Raw genomic sequence first — 23,119 nt, 5'->3', positions numbered from 1 at the left:
TCGGGACATAAGTTTTAAATTTTCCAACAACAAACTCTCACTTTGAGAGTTTGTTTTACAAGAGAAAACTACTTTAAAGGTTTGGTGTAAGGCTCCGCCACTGATGATGGATGCACACCAAACTATTAAATGGCGTTTAATGATCGGCCATGATGATGGTTCACACAAACCCAGAGAGCTAATTGCAAAGCTGGAGATTATATCTTAATTTGGCAATCACAATAGGGGCAGGGTTGTGGAAGCAAAGTCCTCTGCTACCTTGACTGCATTACTCCGTCCACCAAATTCTAAATCGTCCACAAATCAGGATAATCAGAAGTCAGAAAGCAATGTGTATATTCTACCAAAAGGAAGGAGTGCATATTATATCCAACAGGTTTACCTCAAGCAATTTTTTATTTTGTTGATGTGGGTGGTAAAATTAAAAACATTTACCTCCGTGGCAACATTTATGCTTTCAGTATCTCATTTGTGGCTTGGCTAAAGTTAGTGAGTTTGTAGCTAAAATCCACATTGGCGCAAGTTAAAATTCAGTGGAGTGAGATATGAGTGGGCTGAATTTCATAAGAGCAGAATAGGACGTAGAATTCAAACACTTATTTTAACTTTACAAATAGGAAATTAAATGTCTGAACTCGATTTGGATATTGGTGAAAAGTAAAAAAGAGCATGTGCTACATTTAATTCGCACATTATTACCTAGCGGAACCTGTTGGTGCAATGTTTTAATATGGTATTTCAAGCTCGTAAGGGAGTAGCACAACTAGGCCACTCCACAAAACTTGTCATTAGCATAACAATGGCACAGACATACACTTATTCATAATGTGTTAAGAATTTTTATAGTGAAGAAACAATTTTAGAATTCAGCTATCGGAAAAACACAAACGCATTTAATATGTACTCTACTATTTAGAAAGGGATTGTGATGTTGAATACAAACTATATGTTGGTGTACACAAATGAAGACTAAAAAAAACACTCTACCATACCGATACACCAGCGCGTCTTCCTCGTCATCCCCATGCATGAGGGTCTGAACTAACTGGAGAATGCTAACCATATCCTGGCCACTGTGAGGGTGACAAGAAAGGAAACAAAGGTGAGAACTGTACTTCTTTGGACATACTCCTGATAGACAGGTAAAAACTAGTTACTTACCTGTACACTGTGGTTCTCCAGTAATATCTTTCATAGATTCACATGCTTGTACCTTCCCTGTCGTCATGGTGGGAGTCTCACGGAAATAGAATGACCACAGCAGTACCATAGAGAAAAACTGCATAGAAAATCCCATAGGGAATCATCTTATTTGGTAACCAGACCTCATTATTGTTTGGTGTAAAACTCAGCCAATCAGTCGCCAGCCCTGACATCACATTAACCAGCAGAGCTATCCTACCTCAGATTTCCAGCCCCAAGTGAGAGACAGGATATATCCGGAGGTAAAATGTTCTACCTGAGAAACGGGGAGGTGGGCGGGTGCAAGTGAATCTATGAAAGATAATACTGGAGAACCATAGTGTACAGGTAACTAGTTTTTTCTCCAGTATTGAATCTTTCATAGATTAACATGCTTCATTATTGTCTAGATATAAGAATAAGGTATTTTTCACGCTATATGTTTTATTTAACAAAGTATAGATTGTATATGTATATTTTTAAGTTATAAGCTATTTTAGTCCTCTTCTGTGAGTACTGTCTTTTCTCATATGCTTTGCTAGCAGGGACTATATATTGATACTGTATGATTTCCAAAGTTTTATATATTCCAATGTTTAGGAGCAGAGCCCAGAAATATTAGGGTTCTATCCTGGAGGCGCAAATGGGTATGTGTACTGCTCGCTAATCTGATAAAAGAATGTCTAGTGAAGGTGTGTACGCTTTTCCATGTCGCTGCTCTGCAGATGTCTGGAAGGGACACTCCTGCAAACCGAGCCGTTGAAGTCGCCATCTTTCTAGTAGAATGAGTGTGCACTCCGGAGTGTAGAGGTTTTCAGCTTTCTTGTGACATGTAAGAATAGCCAATGTTATCCATCTCAAGATACTTGATCTGCATAAAGCTAGGCCTTTCCTTGGCCCAGAAAAGGCTACAAAGAGCTGCTTTGTTTTCCTAAACGACTTTGTCCTGTCAATGTAGAACTTCAAACATCATTTAATGTCCAGAGAGTGTAGGGCTCTCTCCACTGCTGTAGTAGGATTTCCATAAAATGTGGATAACTCTACAGGTTTATTGAGATGAAAGATTGTAGGAACCTTAGGAATGAATTTTGGGTTCGTTCTCAATATGACTTTATCCTGCCGAAACTCAACAAATGGTTCTGCAATTGAGAAAGCTTTAATCTCGCTGACCCTCCCAGCTGACATGAGGGCCAACAGCAAAGCCGTTTTCCAAGATATGAACTGTAAGTCCGCTTTATGCATCGGTTCAAATGGTGGTTTCATGAGCTGTGATAGCACCGTATTGAGGTGCCATGGGATCAGAGGATGCTGAATCGGGGGAAACGCTCTAAAAAGTCCTTTGAGAAACTCTTTTATCACTCTTTGTGACTAAAGCGATGGTTGATCAAGAACCCTTCTATATCTTGAAATTGCTGCCAAATGTACTTTCAAGGACGCATGAGAAAGACCTGCTTTGGACAAATGCAAGAGATATGGAAGGATTTGTTCCGGAGAGGTAGTGGAAGGAGACTGAGATGCACACCACTGGCAAAATCTCTTCCATTTTGCTGAATATGTCTTGTTTGTTGAAATAGCCCAAGACTGAGAAAGTATATCTCTGCATTCTTGAGAGATGTTTAAGGATTGGAATTCATGTTCGTGAGGTTCCATGCCGATAAATTCAGCGATGTCAAATTTGGGTGAAGAATTTGCCAGTTGTTCATAGAGATCAGATCCTGTGAAATCGGAAATTGGATTCTGGGGGCTATTGATAATTGAAGAAGCTACGAGGATCAAGCTTGCCTCGGCTAAGCTGGGACTATCAGAATTAAGTTGCATGGCTCTGCCCTCATTTTCCGAAGTACTCTGGTTATCAGAGCGAATGGAGGCAATGCATATGCGAACATTCCCATCCAAAGTAGAAGTAGCGCATTGCCCCATGATCCCGCCTGCGGGAACCTGGTGGCGAAGTGTTTGCATTTTGAGTTGTGCTGGCTTGCAAAGAGATCCAATGTTGGTGTGCCCCACTGACGAAACACTTTAAAGAGTTGAGAATGAGCTAACGCCCATTCGTGAGAAAGGCTCACTGATCTGCTCAGGGTATCGCCCTTGTATTGCTTATCCCTGGAATGTGTTGCACTTGAAGAGAGATGTTGTGAAGTAGTAGCCATTTCCAAATTTCTTGTGCCTGTGCCAACAGAAGCTTTGATCTTGTGCCCCCTTGTTTTAAGAGGTAGAACATTGTCATTGTACTGTCCGTTCTGACCATTACTGTAGAATTGTGTATCGTGGGGAGGAAAGCTTGCAAACCCAGGAACACTGCTTCAGTTCCAACATGTTGATATGTAGTTGGGCTTCCTGTTCGGACCAATGACCCTGTATTTCGAGGTCTTGAACATGCGCCCCACTGACATCACTACGTAACTTGGGCGTTGGGGCTCAAAAAGCAGGCCTGTTACTAAATGTTTTCTGATCTTCCACCATGACAGGGCTTCTCGAATTGGAGGAGAAATGGTGATCCGATCTTCGAAGGAACCCTGGGATTGTATCCATTGTTGGTCTAGGAGTTCCTGTAAAGGTCTCATGTGCAGTCGGCAATTTGGAATCAATGGGATACAGGAAGACATCATCCCCAACAAGGACTTGAACACTCTCACTGAAGTGTACTTTTTTGACTGCAGGATTGAAGTCAGATTTAAGATTTTTTGAGTTTGCTCCTCCGATGAATAGGCTTTTGCTTCCGAAGCGTAGCTCCTAGGAATTGAAGGGTTTTGCGATGGAACAAGAGACGACTTTTCTAGGTTTATTCGTAGGCCCATAGATCCATGCAGCATTGCAAGGAGATCCGGACCTCCTTGTAAGACGATCCTTTTATAAGTCAATCGTCCAAATACGGGAACATTTGGTGTGCCTGTAGCCTCAGGTGAGCTGCTACCGGTGCCATGCACTTTGTAAAGACCCTTGGAGCCGATTTTAGCCCAAAGGGCAACACTTTGAATTGGTAGTGGCGCCCTTCCACTACGAAACGCAGATATTTTCTGTGATGCACATGAATCAGAATATATAAGTCAGCATCTAAAAGGTCCAGGGAAGCCATGAAATCTCCTCTCAGTAAAAGCAAGAGAATTTCTTGAAGGGATAGCATGCGAAAAGGAATTTTCTTGATGAATTGGTTCAGACCTCTCAGGTCCTCCATTTTGAAGTTTGGTTTTTCTTTATCAGAAAGATATGCGAGTAAAAGCCTTTCCCTTGCTGAGGAAATGGGACTTCCTCTATTGCCCCTTTTTCTATCAGAGATAATACTTCTGCTCTGAGAGCTGATAGATGCTGTTGCTGTCTGTAAACAGGGGGTTGATTTGGGGTCTTCTGCACAAATTCCAAGGTATGGCCTTGATGAATTACATCCAGTACCCATCTGTCTGTTGTTATCGACAGCCATTGTTGTGAAAAAAGAGAAAGATAATGGTCTTTGCTGGGCGCCTTGATAAAGTCACTGACGTCTACTGGCTTGCTGCCCTTTTCCCCTTGCAGCGTTCTTTCCCCTGGATTGTTGGTGATAAGATTGGTTTGAGGAACGATATTGCTGGTTACTGGAATACTGTCGGTAACCCTGCTGATTGTAGGGCTGGTACCTGTTTGACTGGTACGAAGACCTTTGGTTATATTGGCCTCTAGACCCTCTCTTTCGAAAGGACTGGAATCTGCCCTGTTGAAGAGACCCCAGCACCCGTGGTGTGTCTGTGTCAGCCTTGATGCCCTGGAGAGCATCATCAATATGTTTACCGAATAGATTCTCTCCATCGAAAGACATGTCAACAATGTTTGCCTGTACTTCAGGTCTAAAGGAAGTGGCTTTCAGCCATCCTTGCCTTCTGAGAGCTACCGCTCCCGCCAACTGACGAAACGCCACCAATGTCCATGGCCATATCAATGGACTCTGAGGTGCCCTAGCTCCGTCCAGTAAAATAGCTGATGCTTCTTCTTTTTTGTCGTCCGGTAGGTGAGCCAACAGTGGCGCTATATCAGACCACATCTATCTGTTAAATCGACTAATTAAAGCCAAAGCATTTGCCGCTTTATTGGAAGACGCTGCCATCACTGCAAAACGCTTCCCTGCGCCGTCCATTCTTCTTCCTTCTTTGTCAGTGTGAGCTACAGATGTAGAGACAGGATTTTTTGATGGTCTCTGAGCGGCCTGCTTCGCCACGGATTCTGGAAGCGGATGTCCAATCAATCATGCAGAAGAAGATTCCGGGGCACGGTATTTCTTTTCAATCCTGGGTACTGAAGGCGCCACAGAGGCTGGTGTTTTTAAAATCTTCAAACCTTCGTCCCAGATGTGCAGAATAATCGGTATTGATCTTATAGACTTCCTCGAGTCCTCCTTCAAATCATATAGGAAACATTCTGTTTCCTGTACCGGCCGCGGGAGCTCAAATCTTTTAGGCACTTTTTCCATTATATCATGGAATCCTCCAATGTCTTGTGGAGGAGAGTTTATGGGTGAAGGAGATGGAGATGGAGTTGTAGGTAAAATATACTCATCCCATTCCACACCCACCAGAGTATCTTGAAGAAGTTCTTCTTCTTCTGGCTGGTCAACACTATCACTCTCCGCAAATTCATCCCTTATTGTAACAATTGGAGGAGATCGCAATTTTTGCACTTTAGGTGTATGTTGAACTAACGGCACTTTGGTAGGAGTATTTGTAGTAGGAACATTAGCCTCGGGAAAACGACGATAGTAATCATTAATCTTGTGACGTAAGTCAGTCACCAGAGAAACAGGCATTGAGATGGATTCTTCCCTCTCTTCAGTATGCTGTTCTTCTTATTCTTCCTCATATCATAAGACTCTTGGAATGATTCATATATCTTAGGTTCTGCTCCTGAACGATCTTTGAAGGAGTAAAACTCTTGAACCCCCTGGCACTCTTCCTCATCAGTCTCCTGACTCTTAATCTGCAACTGAGAGGGGCTGTAAGCCACGCCTGTAGAATCTTTATCATCCGATTCCTGTAGCAGAGTTGATGGAGGAAGAGGAGAAATTTTTGTCCACGCTGTATAAATCGGTGGATTTCTTGACCGTCGACGGTTGAATAGATCTTATAGAGATTAAAGTCTTCTACTTTGGTGATTTAAAAGCCGTAGTGGACGGAGCTCCCGTCAACGATACTCCCGTCGTCGAGATTCGAATGGTCTCTCGACGGAACTGTCGTCAACGAGGTAGTTGTCGGCGAGGTAGTCGTCGCTGGGATCGTCGACGAGGATAATGCTCTTCCCGTCGACGGAGTCGTCGTCGAACCCTTCGTCGACAGTGTAGTCTTGGTCACTGCCGTCGACACGGTCGTCTTCACAGAAACCAGTACCGGGGACGTCACAGTCTTCGTCGACTGAGCTGAAGACACTACCCTTGACCCTGAGGGTTTCTTCAAAGTTTTTGCTTAAAAGGTCCTACAGTGTTTACAGTCCTTAGCCACATGCTTGGGATGAAGAAAATATAAACAGTCTTTGTGGGGATCCTCAGAATAAAGTCTAGCTTTCCCACAAGATCTGCAGGGCCTGAAAAGCCTCTTTTTAGAGCTTTTAGCCATGATAAGATACTAGATGGAGCACAGTACCTTAAATCCGGAAAGAAAGTTGTCAGTTGGAAAGGTCAAAAGTTCACACAGGAACAGAACTGAGCAAGGCTCAGGGAGACTCCTTCTCACACGATGGCGGTTGGAAATCTGAGGTAGGATAGCTCTGCTGGGGAATGTGATGTCAGGGCTGGCGACTGATTGGCTGAGTTTTGGACCAAACAATAATGAGGTCTGGTTACCAAATAAGAGGATTCCCTCTGGGATTTTCTATGCAGTTTTCTCTATGGTACTGCTCTGGTCATTCTGTTACCGTGAGACTCCCACCATGACGACGGGTAAGATACGAGCATGTGAATCTATGAAAGATTCAATACTGGAGAATATAAAAAGTGCCCAGACCTAAATGTAACTCAGATGCACAATTGCTTTTTTTCAAAGTTTAATAGCAACTATAACATTTTGAACAGAAAAGTTTTAAAGCTGTAACAATAACAGTGAACAGAACAAGGGTTGATGGGGTGCTAGTATTAAGTCACAGAAGATTTGCAAACAGGTTAATCATGCCAAATTACAAGGTTATTAATGGAAAAGAAAAACAGATAATGGCTACATATTGGTCTATTAGTAATAAGGATTACATATGTGCACTATACAAATTTACAACTGTATACAGTTAACTGGGCAGCACTCACTTTTCTTTTTCAAGTTGCAAGAAATGGCATTCCAGTTTTTCTCTTCGGGTGGTAAAGACAGTCAAAACACAGGATCTTGGAGGCCTCACTGGGTGGTTTAGGTGCCATTTGAGGATTAGGACTAGATTATTTTAGGCTATGGGTTGAGTTAAGGTGATATGAGGTTTGGGAGGTAATTAGGGACGCGTCCCTTCACAGCTTTAAATACAAGCATTGGTAGTTTGTAAAAGGCTCTTTTTTTAGTCAAGCCCTATACAGATCAGTGGTGATATGACGAGGTGAGAGCATGTTTTGGAAGACTGCGCAAGGTTCTCAAGGCAACATATAAGACTTTTTTTGATTGAGTTTTGGGGTAGGACTACGAACAAGCTACTGAATTAATCAAGCCTGCAGACTACTAGGGAGTAGTTGAGAGTTTTGGCAATGTTAAATACAATTTGTAGGCTGGATTGTGCAAATATTCAATATTATGCTCTGGCTGTGTTGGTTATAAATGATTCTATCCTCAAGGATACGTGAAAAAGAGCGCAAAGTTTGTGGTGGAGAACGTGAACTTCTGCGTGCAAGGGGAAAGCTTGAGAGGGTCAGTTAGGTAAATATGCCCCGATAAGGAGGGAAAGTATGCCAACAAGTGGCAGGTGGCAGTCGGACAATTTGAATTTGATACTTTCCAGTGAAGATGGGTTGGTGAAAGAAGAGTAGGAAATGAGAAACAAATATGGATGTTTCCAAGGGATATCATAAGGTAGAGGGATAAGAGATCCAAGAGAACCTTGGGGGAATGCCCACATGAAGTGATATAGGTACTGAAGAAGCATGGTTAGATATAGAGAAGGTGAGCCACTTGTGGCCGGGGCTTTTGATGCACTGCGATTCGAAGGAGGACAGAAGGAAAGGATAATCTAAAGCAGAGAATATGTGTTGAATGTGATTTTTGGTGCTTACTGGTATAAAGTTGGAGACGTGAAGGTGCGATTACTTTCACATGAAGTGCACAGAAACCGGATTGGAACGGGCTGAATATGTTGTCGGAGTAGTAAATGTGATGTGACTGAAGACCAGAGGTTTGAGTACTTGGCAAAAAATAAGTAGTTGTGACACTGTACAATGGTTGGATGGAGGGGAAGGATCGGCAGGAAGAACGTTTTATGAAGAGTCAGGGCTACAGCTGATTTGAGGCATGGAGGTTCAGTGGCAGATGAAACTGAATTGTTGGTTAGAGCGGTCAAGCACAGAATGACCCTGTCGGTAGAGACAAGAGGTCTGTTGGTCTGTGGGCTAAATGGATCAGATGGTGCACAGGATGAACTGGCACTTTTGATTTACATTATTTCAGAAAGAGATTCGATTAATAGTGAATACAACTGAGTGAGCTTGCAGTGAAATAAAGGGGTTTGAGGACGAAGGATTATTTTTTAGGTGAAGTATGATTCATGCAACAGCAATAGCTGAAAAAGAAGATTTTGTTAAAGGTAAATATCAAGGGGAGAGCAGGTTCTTGATGGTGTATGCAAGTCACTGTGGGTGAGGCTGAAGTGAGGTGACAAGGGCCTGAAAGTATCTGATTTGGAATTGTCAAGAGCATTAACGAGTATGTTCAGAGCTTGTTTGTATATTTAAGGTTTGTATAGGTCTTGTTCTTATGCCGTTTAGGAAGAAATAATTGTATTTTTTTCAGACTACAAATGGTATGTGTAACGCATTGCTAGGGCCATGCGGCAATAGAGAAGAAAGTGCATCACGGATAGTGTGAATAACATACTGGTACTATTAAAACAGTCAGAACGCTCTGCCACAAATATCAACATCATTTGAAAGGGACATCGCTCTTAGGCATAAGTGATCACGGTTTAGACAACATACCTGCCTTGTAAGGGTCCAGGAATATCCTTTCTTGAATATTTCTTACTGTCCTTTTCATCTTCTCTCCTGATGAGCACAAATACAAGCCAGGTTCAACATAAGTAAATAACAGAACTAATACCTTAAAAACTCAGATTCAGATTTGCTTATTTTTTAGCTTAAAGACAAAGTATGCGCTCAAAGCTGCTTGCCATGAGAGCCACAATTGTATAAATTATTACACGACAACTCGAGGATTCTAGCCTAATAATAATAATCTTTGGTTGTTACAAGTTATAGTTACATGCTCATTAATCTTGGGCAGGTGACTGAGTGCTGAGTATGGACCAATCTGATAACTGTTCAAAGGTAGACTGTAAATTGGGCTCTTATGTATCTAGGATTGATTTAAGTTTCCAGGCAGCATTACACAGTCAGTTAGCTTTCTTCTTCCACTTGTTGGGCATGTAGGGCGCCCAGTAACTGTCTGAAGCAAGTACTTCTGAACACCACTACACTACTGAACTTACACGAAAATCTTGAAACATGCTCCTTCCTCAAGCAGGTGTTCCTTCCCTACCTGCAAGATACATTTTTACAAAATAAGCACGTATTCCCAGTGTAAGTGCCAGGGCCCTGCTTAGCAGACCACTACAGCCGGCACCACCCACTGCCCCTGCGAGCGATGCCAACAGTACAACCAAAACTACTTACTGTGGGACTCCTACAAGTGTGACAATTCAGACTACTCCTGGCCATCATAAGCTATAAAGATTGTGTGGAATAGCCTGAATTGTCATTTATAATGTATATTGAATTATTTAACAGTGTTATTCTGTTCATCTCAAAGTTAGACAGACAGGGCAACCATGTGGTGGACTGTCATTAATGCTGGTGCTGAGAATTAAGTGCAAGTGCCGAGCACCAGAAACCACAGCCCCAAATTAAGCACTGGGAAACTGCTGGTTTCCGTTTTAGAACCGGATACCATTCATGGTCATAGATGCACGATATAAGGTTGTCATCTTTCCAAGAGAAAAATTCCTGTCATATGTTGTTGTTTTAAGATTCTGCAAAGCACATGACACTAAATAGAACTTTGAACAAAAATCACATGCATTGATTGTAATATGACTTTTATGTCTTTGTTAACTTTATTTTATAGTCATTGATCATTAACACAGCTCTATAACACCATTAAATATGCTTTCTATTTATATTTGCAATTTGAAGTATGTACAGTAAGGGCAAAAAATATTGGCTTTAGGTGATTTCGCTTGTTTATGAACCGGCCAGGACCATGACATACCGGTAGTGCCGGCAGAACACAGGTCAGGTGGCCACCCTATCATGTCATTCAGAAAAGCAATGAAGTCTGCTAGTTCTGTGCACTCATTTTGGAATGGATCCAGTTACGAGCTAAGCAGTGGATAGACGTTTTCAGGCGCATTCAAAAACAATAAACATGGAGACCCAGATCTAGTTCAGATAGTGGCCTAAGAAAGGCCTCTGCATCTGTTAATTAAAACGTTCAACCTGGAAACACCTGGCTGTCCCATAAAACTAAACGTAAGCATGCTATTTGGTGCTACGACTACTTTCATTCTTAAAGTCTTACCATTATTGATTGTCTTTTATAGTCCCTCTTTACCTCACTTTTATGAACAGATCTGAGTAGAATTTATTAGCAAAATATGGTTTACAATCCTGTTTGTCAAACTTGTCAAAGTGCATAAATGACAATATTCTTCAGTGACAACGCAGGTGGCAATAAATAACATAACTACAGTTACACACACAGATATATACAGAGTATGCCAGAAATACATCTATACCCAGTACAATTGATTGGCTGCGATTGGTGGGTCACAGACACCAAAGCCAAAATGCCTTTCCTTTACACACCCAACTGAGTAGGATATATACTCCTCTCTATATCTAGGCTCTATACTCTTATTGCTATGCATGTCCATCTACATCTTTCATATGTGCTGTGAGATAAAGATTGGGTGTGTGGTTATTCAGACTATTTCTGGTCATCTAGACTGGACAGTGGCACGGTCAACAAAATCTTCATAATCAATTATTACAATCAAAATCGGTTTCTTAGAAACAGCCCCGCACCAGGGAAAAAATTTGAAGTGTGTGACTCACCGAAACCAGTCTAACAAGATTGGTGTCCATTCACATGTGCAAGAACTTGGCCAGCAAGAGTCTTTTCTGCCCATCCCTACTCTATCCAATCCACCACTAGATGATGGATCCTTGCTTTAGTCCCATCATGTTATGCACCTTCATGTACTACATGGTGCTGTTCACTGTTTCATTGTTCTGTCAGTACTGGGATTCACATGTGGTGTTAGCCCCTCTACTTCTACTCAGCATTTTTTCTGTAACTTCACTGTGCCTAGTTTTCGTAACTATAGGTTAAGTTTATTAGCACCCTGAATTATTAGGAAAACTGTAATTCCTAACTCAGTAGCATAATGCGTCCGCAACCTATCAGTAATCATATTACAAACCAATGCTTCTCTGCAGGTGGAGGGCAGTGTGTAGTGTGTGCGGTTGGTGTGTGTGTGTGTGTGTGTGTGTGTGTGTGTGTGTGGTTGGTGTGTGTGTGTGTTGTGTGTGTTGTGTGGGTGTGCGTGTGAGAGCGTATGTGCGCGTGTGTGTGCCTTACAACCTTTAATCACAGTTCTCAGTTTCCATTTGACAAGTGCAATGTATTTTTGTATGATCAAGTTCTTGGTTTGTTTTCAGCAGTGTGTTTTTACCTCCAGCTGTACAAGTCAGAGCAATCATAAATACATCCATGAACTCTGAAAATAGATAGACATTGCTACTTCGACACGCTGCACCTAAGTAAACGGCAAAAGTGAAGGTTGACATTGGTCTTACATCTGTTAGGATGCATAGGACTGTGCTTTAGCGATTACAGTGAATTGTAAAGTAGTATCTAGAAATGAATCTCCTACAACTGTCAAGTATTCACATACACACAACAGTGTGCTTAAAAGAAAAATTAGTACACACTGGAAGAGAAAACGAGTTTTCAAACTGCAATGTAATAATGAACAATAGAACGCGTTTCAGTGATGCAATGTACTAAATGCAAAATTTGAAAAGAATTGCATTTTCTTAAATGTGCATTAAACTGTGGTTAAATTAAATAATATATTGCACTTAACACATCTAGAAACTTGCGGTTTTGAACAGAAATATTACTAATGTCAAGTTAAAAAAAACCTTCCCAAATGTAAAAAGTTAAGCCACCCAGAAAAGACTTTAAAAACATGTTATTGGCCCATAAGTAAGGTATTACACCATACCTTTTTGAAATGACCTAGAACTTCAAACGGAATGTAAAACTATGAGCATATTTCCTAAAGGATCCCACACTTTTCAGACTATGGGCCCATCAGAGATTTGGCTATATGTCCTCCGACCTAGTTTTGATTGGGAGATAGTAAGCCATTTTTCAATGCCTAGAACTACCTGGATAAACCAGGAGGCAAGGGGCACTGAAGAGTGTTCAAAGCCCCCCTTTTCATTTGAGGAAGCTTTCATGTCGAGTGGGGCATTTTTTTTTTTTTTTTACTTCAAAAGGAAAAGCCTGCTTGGGCAAAGTACGGCAACGTTACAATGCATTGCAGAAACCACCTTGACATCAATTCCTGCCAATGCCCTTAAATGATCCGTGGGTATTTCAAATTTTGGAAGTTGGAACCTCCGTCATGGGGACGGAGTAGTATACTCCGTCAACCCGGTGGAGTACAGACCGCCAAAATTGAAATCATGCCCCATGTTTTAAAAGTTTGCAAGTTGAGTGAAGCATTCATGGTTACTCTAAAGGCAAACGGTTTGCATGCTATGCAGACAAATAATGAGGCAGCCACGCAAGCAGAGGAAAACAGAACAACCAAATCTCTGACCTCTTGGTCACTTTACTGTGTGTTGTAAATGTGTTAAATCTCATTTTGACCTAATAGCCACCTGGCCCATTCACATACATTTTAACCTAAATCAATCCACTACTTAAGGTATACACAGAAAAGAGATATCACAAACGTTTCTTCATAGTTTGTGGTATTTTTATAAATGTACTTGACAAAACATAACATTTAGGATTGCTATATCTAGAACCATAAATGTAGGACACTAAATAAATGGCAAAGTAAGTATTTTACACAAGGTGCAGGTATAGATATATATATATAAATGAAATGAAATGAAATGTAATGATTTAATATAATTAAACCCCCGGCTGGGGGTTTTCAATGCACTGTTTAGGCACTTGCACTTTAACACGCACATCTCGACTGCCCATAGACTAGAAAGATGTATTTAACAGGACATACAATGATAACTAGCCCGATAACAATTCTTGCTGGTATGCAGATTATAGTGAAAATTATAACAACAACTATGGTTATTTAGACGGCCTCGATTTTTAATTGTAACGACCAAAATAATGTATTTGATATTTGTAAAATGAAATATAAGCATTTATGCGGAAATAGAGGGTTAAAAGTTATATATATATATATATATATATATATATATAGCCGAAGTGTATTAACAATTGCATATCGTAATGTAAACAAAACAAGTTCGTTTTTTATTTCAATGTTTTTCAAGGGCAAGTCCAACTTTCTATGTCGATGAATTATATGCAATGGCTAAGTCGCAATGTGATTGGTGAACTGGGCTTTTTTAAATGTAACAAGGGGAAACTTCAAAGTGTATACCGGTGAGCAAGGCGGCGGAGCCCGCCGAAACGCGTTTGGTACTTTTTGGAGGCACAGCACTATGCACTTCATCATACATTTAAAATAAAAAATTCACCTACAACTGGCTTGATTGCAAGAGTCTGTTTCTCCGTTTTGGTGTCATGGAAGAGCATCATGGAGTTTGGAGTGATATATATATATATATATATATATATATATATATATAGGAATGCATATGAATTCTTTACATTTTAAAATGTGATATCATACGGCGTTTATTAAAAGTCATATGTTAAGATTGCTAGTCAAAGGATATTTATATTTTACCATACCTTACAGTCCATGCTGTGAAATTGGGCTTACAATATATATTTTATGTAACAGTCCACTAGGCCCGATTACCTGGGACATTGGTAGTAGTTTTAGCAGCAGAGGGGGCATAACAAGTCAATCAGTTGTATTTTTAAATTGAAGACATAAGATCCAAACGGTAGGTAATGGAAAAGGGTGTCCATTTATAAAAGGTAAAATACTCCTGCAGAACCTCTTGGCACTGTAATGTTGGAGGGGAGGACTATTCATTGTTAGCTTAAAAAAAGAATAGCTATCTGCAAGCACTGAAAAGGGATAAAAAGCAAACATTTTTAAAATGTTTGCGAACAATGCAAAGAGAGGCAGAAAGCCAAAGTGTAACAGAACAGCAACGCACAAACTTGCTGTTCTTGGCTATTACAAAAGAACTGACTGTTCCATAGGCCCAGTGTTCAGCTGCCATGTGTTGTAGTAACTATCTATTGCATAGGATGAGTTATTCGTGAATCCAAATTACTGAGCCTACAAATCTCCAACTGACTATCAAGACGGCCCATGCTATTTCACTTTAGGTTTATCAAGATTTTTAAGCCAAGGCTCTGAAGCTTCACACTGGAGGAAGACAAACAAATACTTCTACCTTACACAGACTGCCAAATGTGTTTCAATTGCTTAGCTGCAAGAACAATTCTAATTATTTCAAGGGAAATATTCAGTTAAAAAGCGTTTACAAAAAGGTAAACTTATTTATAAAATCCGAAATCTGGATTCGCAAGCCCTGGGATATCAAATGGTTCTAAGGGCAGATATGAGGTTTCTTCTATGCAGACTCTCCGACCCAAATTATTTCAAATGGGTGCATTTTAAGATCATTAAGGACATTTGTAAAGTATATGGTGAAAAAGGTCTTAGGTACTCTATCCCTACGTGCCACTCATGTACACCTTTATGGGGCAATCGCAGTCCCCCCTGTGTTTTCCATGACTCTGTGGCTGTGTGCATTTCTAATCCCCTTTAAAAGTGCAGGCGGCTTCAAAGCAGCTGCTCCATTTTTCAAGGAATGCGCTGCCCTGGGGGTAGCGCTTTCACCATAATTCAGCTCATTTTCCTGGGTTGGGCTAGGCGCACCTTTTGAAAGGTGTGCCCAGCGCAATCCAGGAAAATGTGTTAGCATCTGTAAAATGGGCCCAGATATTCATTCAGGATATTTTGCTGGCATGTAAACTTGATATTAGCCCCAGGTTATCCACTATTATTTCAATTGCAATTATAATTGCCCATCTGTGCATTGCAAGGACTTCAATTACTCCACACCTACCAAGGTTCATTATTCTTTGTCAGATATTCAAGCTTGAGGCAAGTATTCTGAGACTAAAAGGTAATAAGGGGTATATACGCCTCAAGTGCATTTGGGCCACACTTTTTGATTGCTGATTCAAGATGGAGTATTTAGTTAGTTGTTTGTGTTTTTCTTTATTATTTTTTTTTGTATAGGTACTCTGTTATGTCTGCGCTGTGTGTGGTATCCTTTTGAAAACGTTCCCATGAGGATGGTAAACCAAGTGTGCTTTAAAGCTATTATGGAATGTCTTTTTGTGATCATATTCAATTTAAATTAAAATGACTTAAAAGAAATCTACCAGTAGTCACATAGTATTTTATGTAACAATCACAGTTTAGTGGATTGAGTTGAGGAACTTGTTATGTTACTACTGGATAACATATGGACACATAAGGATGCATGGAACCATCAACTTTTTCATTTCCTTGCTTCAGAAGTTGTGTTTGGGGACCCAAACTTAAGTTTGACGACCCTTTTATTTAAATACCTTACTTTTTAATATGCACAGAATGGTGACTGTACAGAAACTGTGCACTCCATATTTGAAACAAAAACATTTTTATAGTATCCATATTTTAAAAATAGCTTTTGCAAAAAATATTTACACTTGTATTATTATTTTAAACATGTATCCACGTGCCAAAACACTTATTTATGCCGAAATACAGATTTTGAATTACTTTATTTGCCAAGTGCAAAATATATGCAGTTCAGTCTAACTGTTGAAATAGCATGAGACATTAAAAAATAATTATAATAAAAAGGCACCACCTTTATGGAGAGGGTATTTGCCTAGGATAGGACTGAGGATGCAAGTCATGCCTTCTTTTGTCTTGGAGGACAAAGGGGGTGTATCCAATTACACTTTGTTTGGACCCCTTGCATAGCTGAACCCTTTGATATTTGATATTTATTAGCTTATAAAGCGCCCGAACCACCCCAGCAGGGGTATCTCTGCGCTGTGACTGCTACCGACAACCAGGAAGACACATCAGAACTAAGATTTGTTTAGCAGCTTTCTGAATTTCAGGTAGTCAGGGCATTGACATATACAAATGGGGAGTTGGTTCCAGTAGAGGGGAGCTAGATGAAAAAAAGCTCTTCCACCCAAGCAAGCTTTTTTTAAATCGTGGGGTGTACAGTAATGATTTTGACCCTGACCGTAGGGACCTGGAAGGCAGGTACCTTACAAATTTGTCTGATAGGTTGCTTGGACCCATGTCATGTAAAGACTTGTAGGCAATACAGTAGATCTTGAATTTAATCCGCTTCTGCACTGGGAACCAATGCAGTGGTTGTAAGCGGGGTAGGGAGGCCGTTCTAGGAGGGGCATTGGCAACTAATCGGGCCGCAGTGTTCTGGACTACCTGCAATTTATTTAAGGAGGCTTTGTTAGCTGAGATCAGCAAGGCATTGCAGTAGTCCAGATGGCTTAACACTAATGCCTGGATCAGAGTTTTCCGTATGGAAAAGGGCAAAAAGGGTAAGACTCTTCGAAGTAGATTGAGTGTGTGAAAGCATGTACCCGCAGTGGTGGTGACAAGCTCTACTAGTGTTAGTTTCTGATCAATGCAGACTCCCAAGTTTTTTACCACCTTTTTCGGAATAAGAGAAGAGCCCAATTCCTCTGACCACCAGCTTGGGGTCCACCTCACCACCGCTTCCCCAAACAGCATTCTCTCCGATTTCACTGTGTTAACCCGGAGGAAGTTGTCCCTTGTTAGACCTGGCACCTTGGCGTGAGTTTCCCTTCCACTTTTTGCTGTTGTGCCTCCAATGTTTTGATGGTGTCTGCTACTCAGGGCACTGCGCCACGGCCAACCCGTGCCGCAGTGCAAGTGCTCCCTACTGTAAAGTGTACATGTGATTGATGTCCATGATTGGTTCATTGGATTTACTGTTAGTCCCTAGTAAGGTGCACTAGGAGTGCCAGGGCTTGTGAATGCCAATACTGCTAGTGGGCCTGCAGCGCTGGTTGCGCCACCCACAGAAGCAGCCTTAAAATGTGTCTAGGGTCTGCCATTGCAGAACCTGCGTGCAGTCTGGTACTGTCACCCTGGCTGGGCAAGTGCACACACTTGCCAGCCCCTGAACCTTCCCTTAACTTCATATTAGTCACCCCTATAGTAGGCCTGAGGGCAGGGTGCATTGTAGTGTAAGGTAGAACATGCCCTGATGTGTGTGGCATGTTCTAATAGTGAATTACTACCAAATTCGTTTTTCACTATTGTAAGGCTACCTGTTCCCTTCTAGGCCAGATGGGCTGCTGGAATTATTACACTCTATAATCCCAGCAGGCTCAGGGAACCTGGTAGGAATTCGTGTTTAGTATGCCTGGACTCAGAATAATAAAATACTTCTTTTAGTAAAGTTTATTTTAATATCCTGTGTTTGCAAATGCTACTTTTAGAAAGTTAGCATTTGCTTGCCTAACCATTTCAGCCCGCCTCTGCTTGGATGTGGATCTGACTGTCTGGTGTGTGTGAGTGACAGGGCTGGGAGTTGACAGGTAGTGATTAGCAGGAGGACCCCTTAATGGGTGGTGGGAGTTTCCCCTGAATGATGCATCAGGCTGTGCCCCTGCCACCACAATGCTGGCTCCGCCCTCCTGGGGAGCGACTGATGACTCAGCCTGCACCTGGCCCAGGAAGGACCGAAGCTTGTAAACAAAGTGCTCAGGCCACTCCTGCCCTCTCAATGCCGGCTCCGCCCCCCTGGGGAGCGGCTGATGTGCCTGCCCTCACACTGAATGCAGAAGTCATAAGTACCCACAACAAGTACTCAGAGACTGGAGCAGTTATGCAGAGGCCCCCCTGGCTTGCTAGAACAAAAGAAACTGGGTATAAAAGTAGGAGCCCTGCTCCTTGTAAATTAGATCCTGTTTGTGCTACAAGAGAAACTCTGCCCGAAGAGAAGGACCTGGAAGGACTACAAGGAGGAGTGCTGACTCTGGCCTGTGTCTGGTGCCTTGCTGCCAAAGGAGAGGAAAGAAAAGACTACCAAAGACTTTTGCTTATTTGAACTTTGTGCCAAACTCTGCTGAAAGATCTCCAAGGGCTTGCCTGTGAACTTGCCCCCTGACCAGCGCTCCAGGAACAGTGAGCGCTACCCCCCTGAAGAAAAGCTGCTGCTGGCGTGTGCTGTGTGTCTCTACAGCGCCAAGGAAAGGAGAGTCGAGAGCGCTGTGCCTGCCGCCACGCTCTCTAAACAATTTGTGCAGCTGTGCCCCTTCCCCGACCACCGTGACTGTGGCCTGTTCGTGTGCCAGCCGCAAAGTAAGGATCAGCCCCGCGCTGGTTCGGGCGCCGTGACTGTCCGCGCTGAGCCGCCCTTGCAACGGAAAGGGAGGACCTGCCCGGTCCAAGCATCGCCGCCTGTGTGACCCCCGAGGTACAGGCTGCTCCGCAAAGACCGGCACTGCCAAGATTGTGCCCCTCGTGACTTGGGCGCTGAGACCCCCTGGCCCCCGCAGCTGGAAGTGACTCGCTGCGGAGCCGTGCCTGAATTGTGCCCCGCGCTCCGTGGAGTGCACCCCCCTCAGCCCCGCCTGCCTGCAGCTTCCCCCCTTCAGTGCGAGTGAGCCGGACTCCGGAGACTCCTGCCCCGCATCTGCACCGTCATCCCGGGTGCCCTGTTACCTGCGCTGAGACTCGCAGGCCGCCGCACCCTCCAGGAAGACAACGCGACGCGGGACAGATCCCCGGACAGCCGTCCGCTCCAAGACTTACCAGCAAGCCAAGGTACTGTGTTCTTTGACCTCGCGGTGTGAGCATCCTACGTCCTGAGCTCGCACCGCGCTCCCTGCTTCCCAGCGCGAGCCGCCCCTGAAACCAAGGCTCGCACTGTGCCAGATCGACGAGGCCCACGCGGGAAGCGTGAGCTTTAGCCGGCCGGGCCCGTTCTCCTCTCTGAGACGAGCGGAGACAGCGGAACGCGCATTGAGGCGCTACAAGACACTGAACCTTGCTGGAACCTGGGCAGAAGGCCCAAAAGATTGCTTATTGCTGAGAAAGAACTGTGACATTGATAAGAGAGTAACTGGAACCTGCTTTCAAAAAGTAACCAAGACTGTATTTACAAGCCTGCTTGAGATTTATATAAAGAGATATATTTTCACAAATACAGTTTGGTGTCATTGTGTGGTGGGTTGGTTGTGATGGTGTAATATTGCAAATGTTTAACCCTACATGCCCCAGAGATTAGCCTAAGACTGCTTAAGCCACACTACCTAGAGGGTAAGCAGAGGTTGTCTTGAAGGTAACCCTCAGCCCTGACGAGGAAGAGAGAGGCCCTGCTTGTCGCCAGTGTTGCACTGCGCCAACCAGAGACTCCCCCTTCCTACATTGGACGCAGCGGTGAGGATTCGCGAATTTACATTTGCAGTGTTTTACCTTAGCTACTGACCATTGCATAGTGATTACAGTCCAGTAACTTAGCCACAGACTTTTGATTTTTTGATTTTGCTAAAGAAGAAGATCCCTAGTGTTGCAAACATGCCTGGCACAAACAGCATTGATGGAGGAGAGTCCATAGCCTCTAGTGCGCAGGGGCTAGAATGGGACGCATCAAAGCTGGATGACTACACAAAGAAGCAGTTGAGTTATTTTTGCAGGAAACTCAAGGTTCCACACGCAGGATGCAGAAACAAACCTGAGTTCTACAAGGCCATGAGAGCCTGGATTGAATCTAGGAAGGCACCTGAGGATCAGAATGCACCTGTGGATCCAGTGGGTCTGGAAAAACCAGACAGCGTTCTTAGCTTTGGCAGAGGCCTGTCGCCAGAGGAGCTGGCAGACAGACAGGCAACCAGGGATCATGAGATCAAGATGGCAGAATTGAATTTGAAGGGCCAAATGGAGCTTGAAAGCAAAAAAATGGCTCTGGAAGAAAGAAAACTCCAGTTTGAGTTTGATATGAAAATGAGGGAGATGAGTCTAAAAGAGAAAGCCTTGGATCGTCCTCCCTCTGGTGGCAGCACAACGCCGGTGCAGGTAGAGTCAAGAGTGCACATCCCCAAAGATGTAGTTAAAGAGTTCTTTAAGGGGGATGACATAGGACAGTGGTTTAGGGCATATGAGGTAGCCATGCTTTCCCACCGGGTCCCTGAGAAGGATTGGGGAGCGGGGTTATGGGGAAGGTTCCTTAGCGAAGGAAGGGACACCCTGCTAGATTTGCCCACTGAAGACCAGAGATCCTATCCCCATATGAAAGAAGCTTTAATGACCAGGTATGGGCTTACCCCTGAAATGTATAGGCAGAAGTTTAGGGGGTGTAATAAGCGGCCTGGGAATACGTATGTGGAGTTTGTGACTTTTTTTTGCAGAGCACTGGATGGTTGGGTGAAGGGTAACAAAGTGAATGATTTTCAAGGTCTCTTTGATTTAATTGCATGGGAGCACTTGTCTGATCAATGTTTTCCTGAGTTACGCCAGCACCTGATTGATAGCAAGTTGTCCAACCCGAGGAAACTTGCTGAGGAGGCGGACCGCTGGCTCAGCACCAGGGTCCACAAGGGTCCAGTGGGAGACTCCGCCAAGGGTGGGCAGGGTCCCCAGCAGAAGAGTGGGGGGGACAAGGGAAAACAGAAAGGGTTCCAAAAAGGCCCCCAAAGTAATCCCCAAGGGGACCAGCAGAAAGGTTCTCAGCCTCCCCCACCCCCTAAGCAGAATGGGGCCCCGACAGGTCGACCTGTTCCAAAGGGGCCCTTCAATTGTTACAAATGTGGTGACCCGGGGCACATAGCCAGTGACCCCAAGTGTCGCCTGTTTGGAAAACCAGCACCCACTGGTGCTCCGCCCCGACAAGTGACCAGTGTTCACTTAGGAGAAGAAGTGATGGTCCCGGGGGGTGGAGATCCTGTTCAGATGACCCTAGTCTCACTAGGAGACAGTGAGATGGTCCCTACAAGCTACCTGCCCTCTAACACTAAAAAATATGGGCAGGTGGTTACCATCAATGGTAAGAAAGCTGAGGCTCTTAGAGACACAGGAGCCAGTGTGACTGCAGTGAGGCATCACCTGGTGTCTCAAGAGCAGGTTGTACCCCATGCCTACTGTAGGGTTGTCAACGCTGACAATTCGGAGAGTCAGTGTCCGATGGCTCAAGTTCCCTTCGAGTGGGGGGGGGTCTCTGGTACTCTGCAGGTCTGTGTGAGGAAAACCATGCCTGTTGACTGTTTGCTAGGGAATGACTTGGAGGACTCCCCTTGGGAAAAGGTGGAGAAGACGACTCACCTGAAGATGGTGGGTCTACCTGACTGGGCGTGCGTGACCACCCGGTCAATGGCAGCCAGTAGGGGTGATCAAGAGATCCTGGGGCCTGACGGAGAGGCCCAGGAACCGGCCTTAGGGAGAAGGCGCAGGGTGCGCGGGAAACCGGCCCCTGAAGTTCCCACGGTCCAGGAGGAAGCAGACCTTGAGGGGGATGCCCTGGAGCCTACTGGGGAACAGATTGCCGAACTGGGGGACCTGCCTGAGCTGACCCATTGGCAGCAAGAAGGAGGCCCCTCCAGGGAGGAATTCTGCAGGGAGCAGAAAGAATGCCCTTCTCTCATGGGTATGCGGCAGCAGGCTGCAGACCAGGCCAATGGTGTTCAGGCCAAAACACATTATATGTACTGGGAGAATGACCTCCTGTACTCAGAGCCTAAGGCTGCTGAACCTGGGTCAGCCCGTGTGCTGGTGGTACCCCAGAAGTTCAGAGCCTTCCTACTGGGACTGGCTCAGGATGTGCCTTTAGCAGGACATTTGGGGATGGACAAGACCTATGACAGGCTTGTCACCCACTTCTACTGGCCCCAAATGCACAAGAGCTCAGATGCTCATTGTAGGACCTGTCCAACTTGCCAGGCAAGTGGGAAGAGCGGAGGGAAGAACAAGGCTCCCCTCCAACCCTTCCCTGTGGTCAGTACGCCATTCCAACGAGTGGGTATTGATATTGTTGGGCCTCTGGACCCCAAGACAGCAATGGGCAACAGGTTCATCCTGGTCTTGGTGGATCATGCCACCCGGTACCCTGAAGCCATCCCTCTGAGGACAGTGACGGCCCCCGTGGTGGGGCGTGCACTAATGGGAATTTTCTCCAGAGTGGGGTTCCCTCTAGAGGTGGTGAGCGACAGGGGGACCAACTTTATATCCAAGTATATGAAGTCCCTTTGGCAAGAGTGTGGTGTAACCTACAAGTTCACCACACCTTACCATCCACAAGGAAATGGGTTGGTTGAAAGATTCAACCGAACCCTGAAGGGCATGATCATGGGCCTGGAAGGTCCAATGAGGCGTAAGTGGGACGTCCTCTTACCATGCCTGCTCTTTGCATACCGCGAGGTGCCACAGAAGTCTCTAGGGTTCAGCCCCTTTGAGCTGCTGTATGGCCACCCCGTGAGAGGACCACTGAGTTTGGTAAAGGAAGGCTGGGAGCAATCTCCCAGGAAACCTCCCCAGAATGTATATAGCTACA

General features: G+C 44.0%; 1 protein-coding gene across 1 annotated transcript in view; it reads right to left on the bottom strand.

Annotated features, from left to right (window-relative positions):
* Nucleotides 1-23,119, bottom strand: part of PDXDC1 (pyridoxal dependent decarboxylase domain containing 1) — a 399,349-nt gene that overhangs the window by 228,280 nt on the left and 147,950 nt on the right. The window contains exons 3-4 of the mRNA XM_078663195.1: nt 9,299-9,364; nt 993-1,073 (exon numbers count right to left, since the gene is read on the bottom strand). Coding sequence (XP_078519321.1) covers nt 993-1,073; nt 9,299-9,364 — 147 coding nt within the window. The remainder of the gene's footprint in view (nt 1-992; nt 1,074-9,298; nt 9,365-23,119) is intronic.

Source organism: Lissotriton helveticus, chromosome 10 (genome assembly GCF_964261635.1).
Source record: "Lissotriton helveticus chromosome 10, aLisHel1.1, whole genome shotgun sequence".
Taxonomy (NCBI): Eukaryota; Metazoa; Chordata; class Amphibia; order Caudata; family Salamandridae; genus Lissotriton; species Lissotriton helveticus.
Note: the sequence above shows the minus strand (reverse complement) of the source record. Positions and strands in the feature narration are given on the sequence as shown.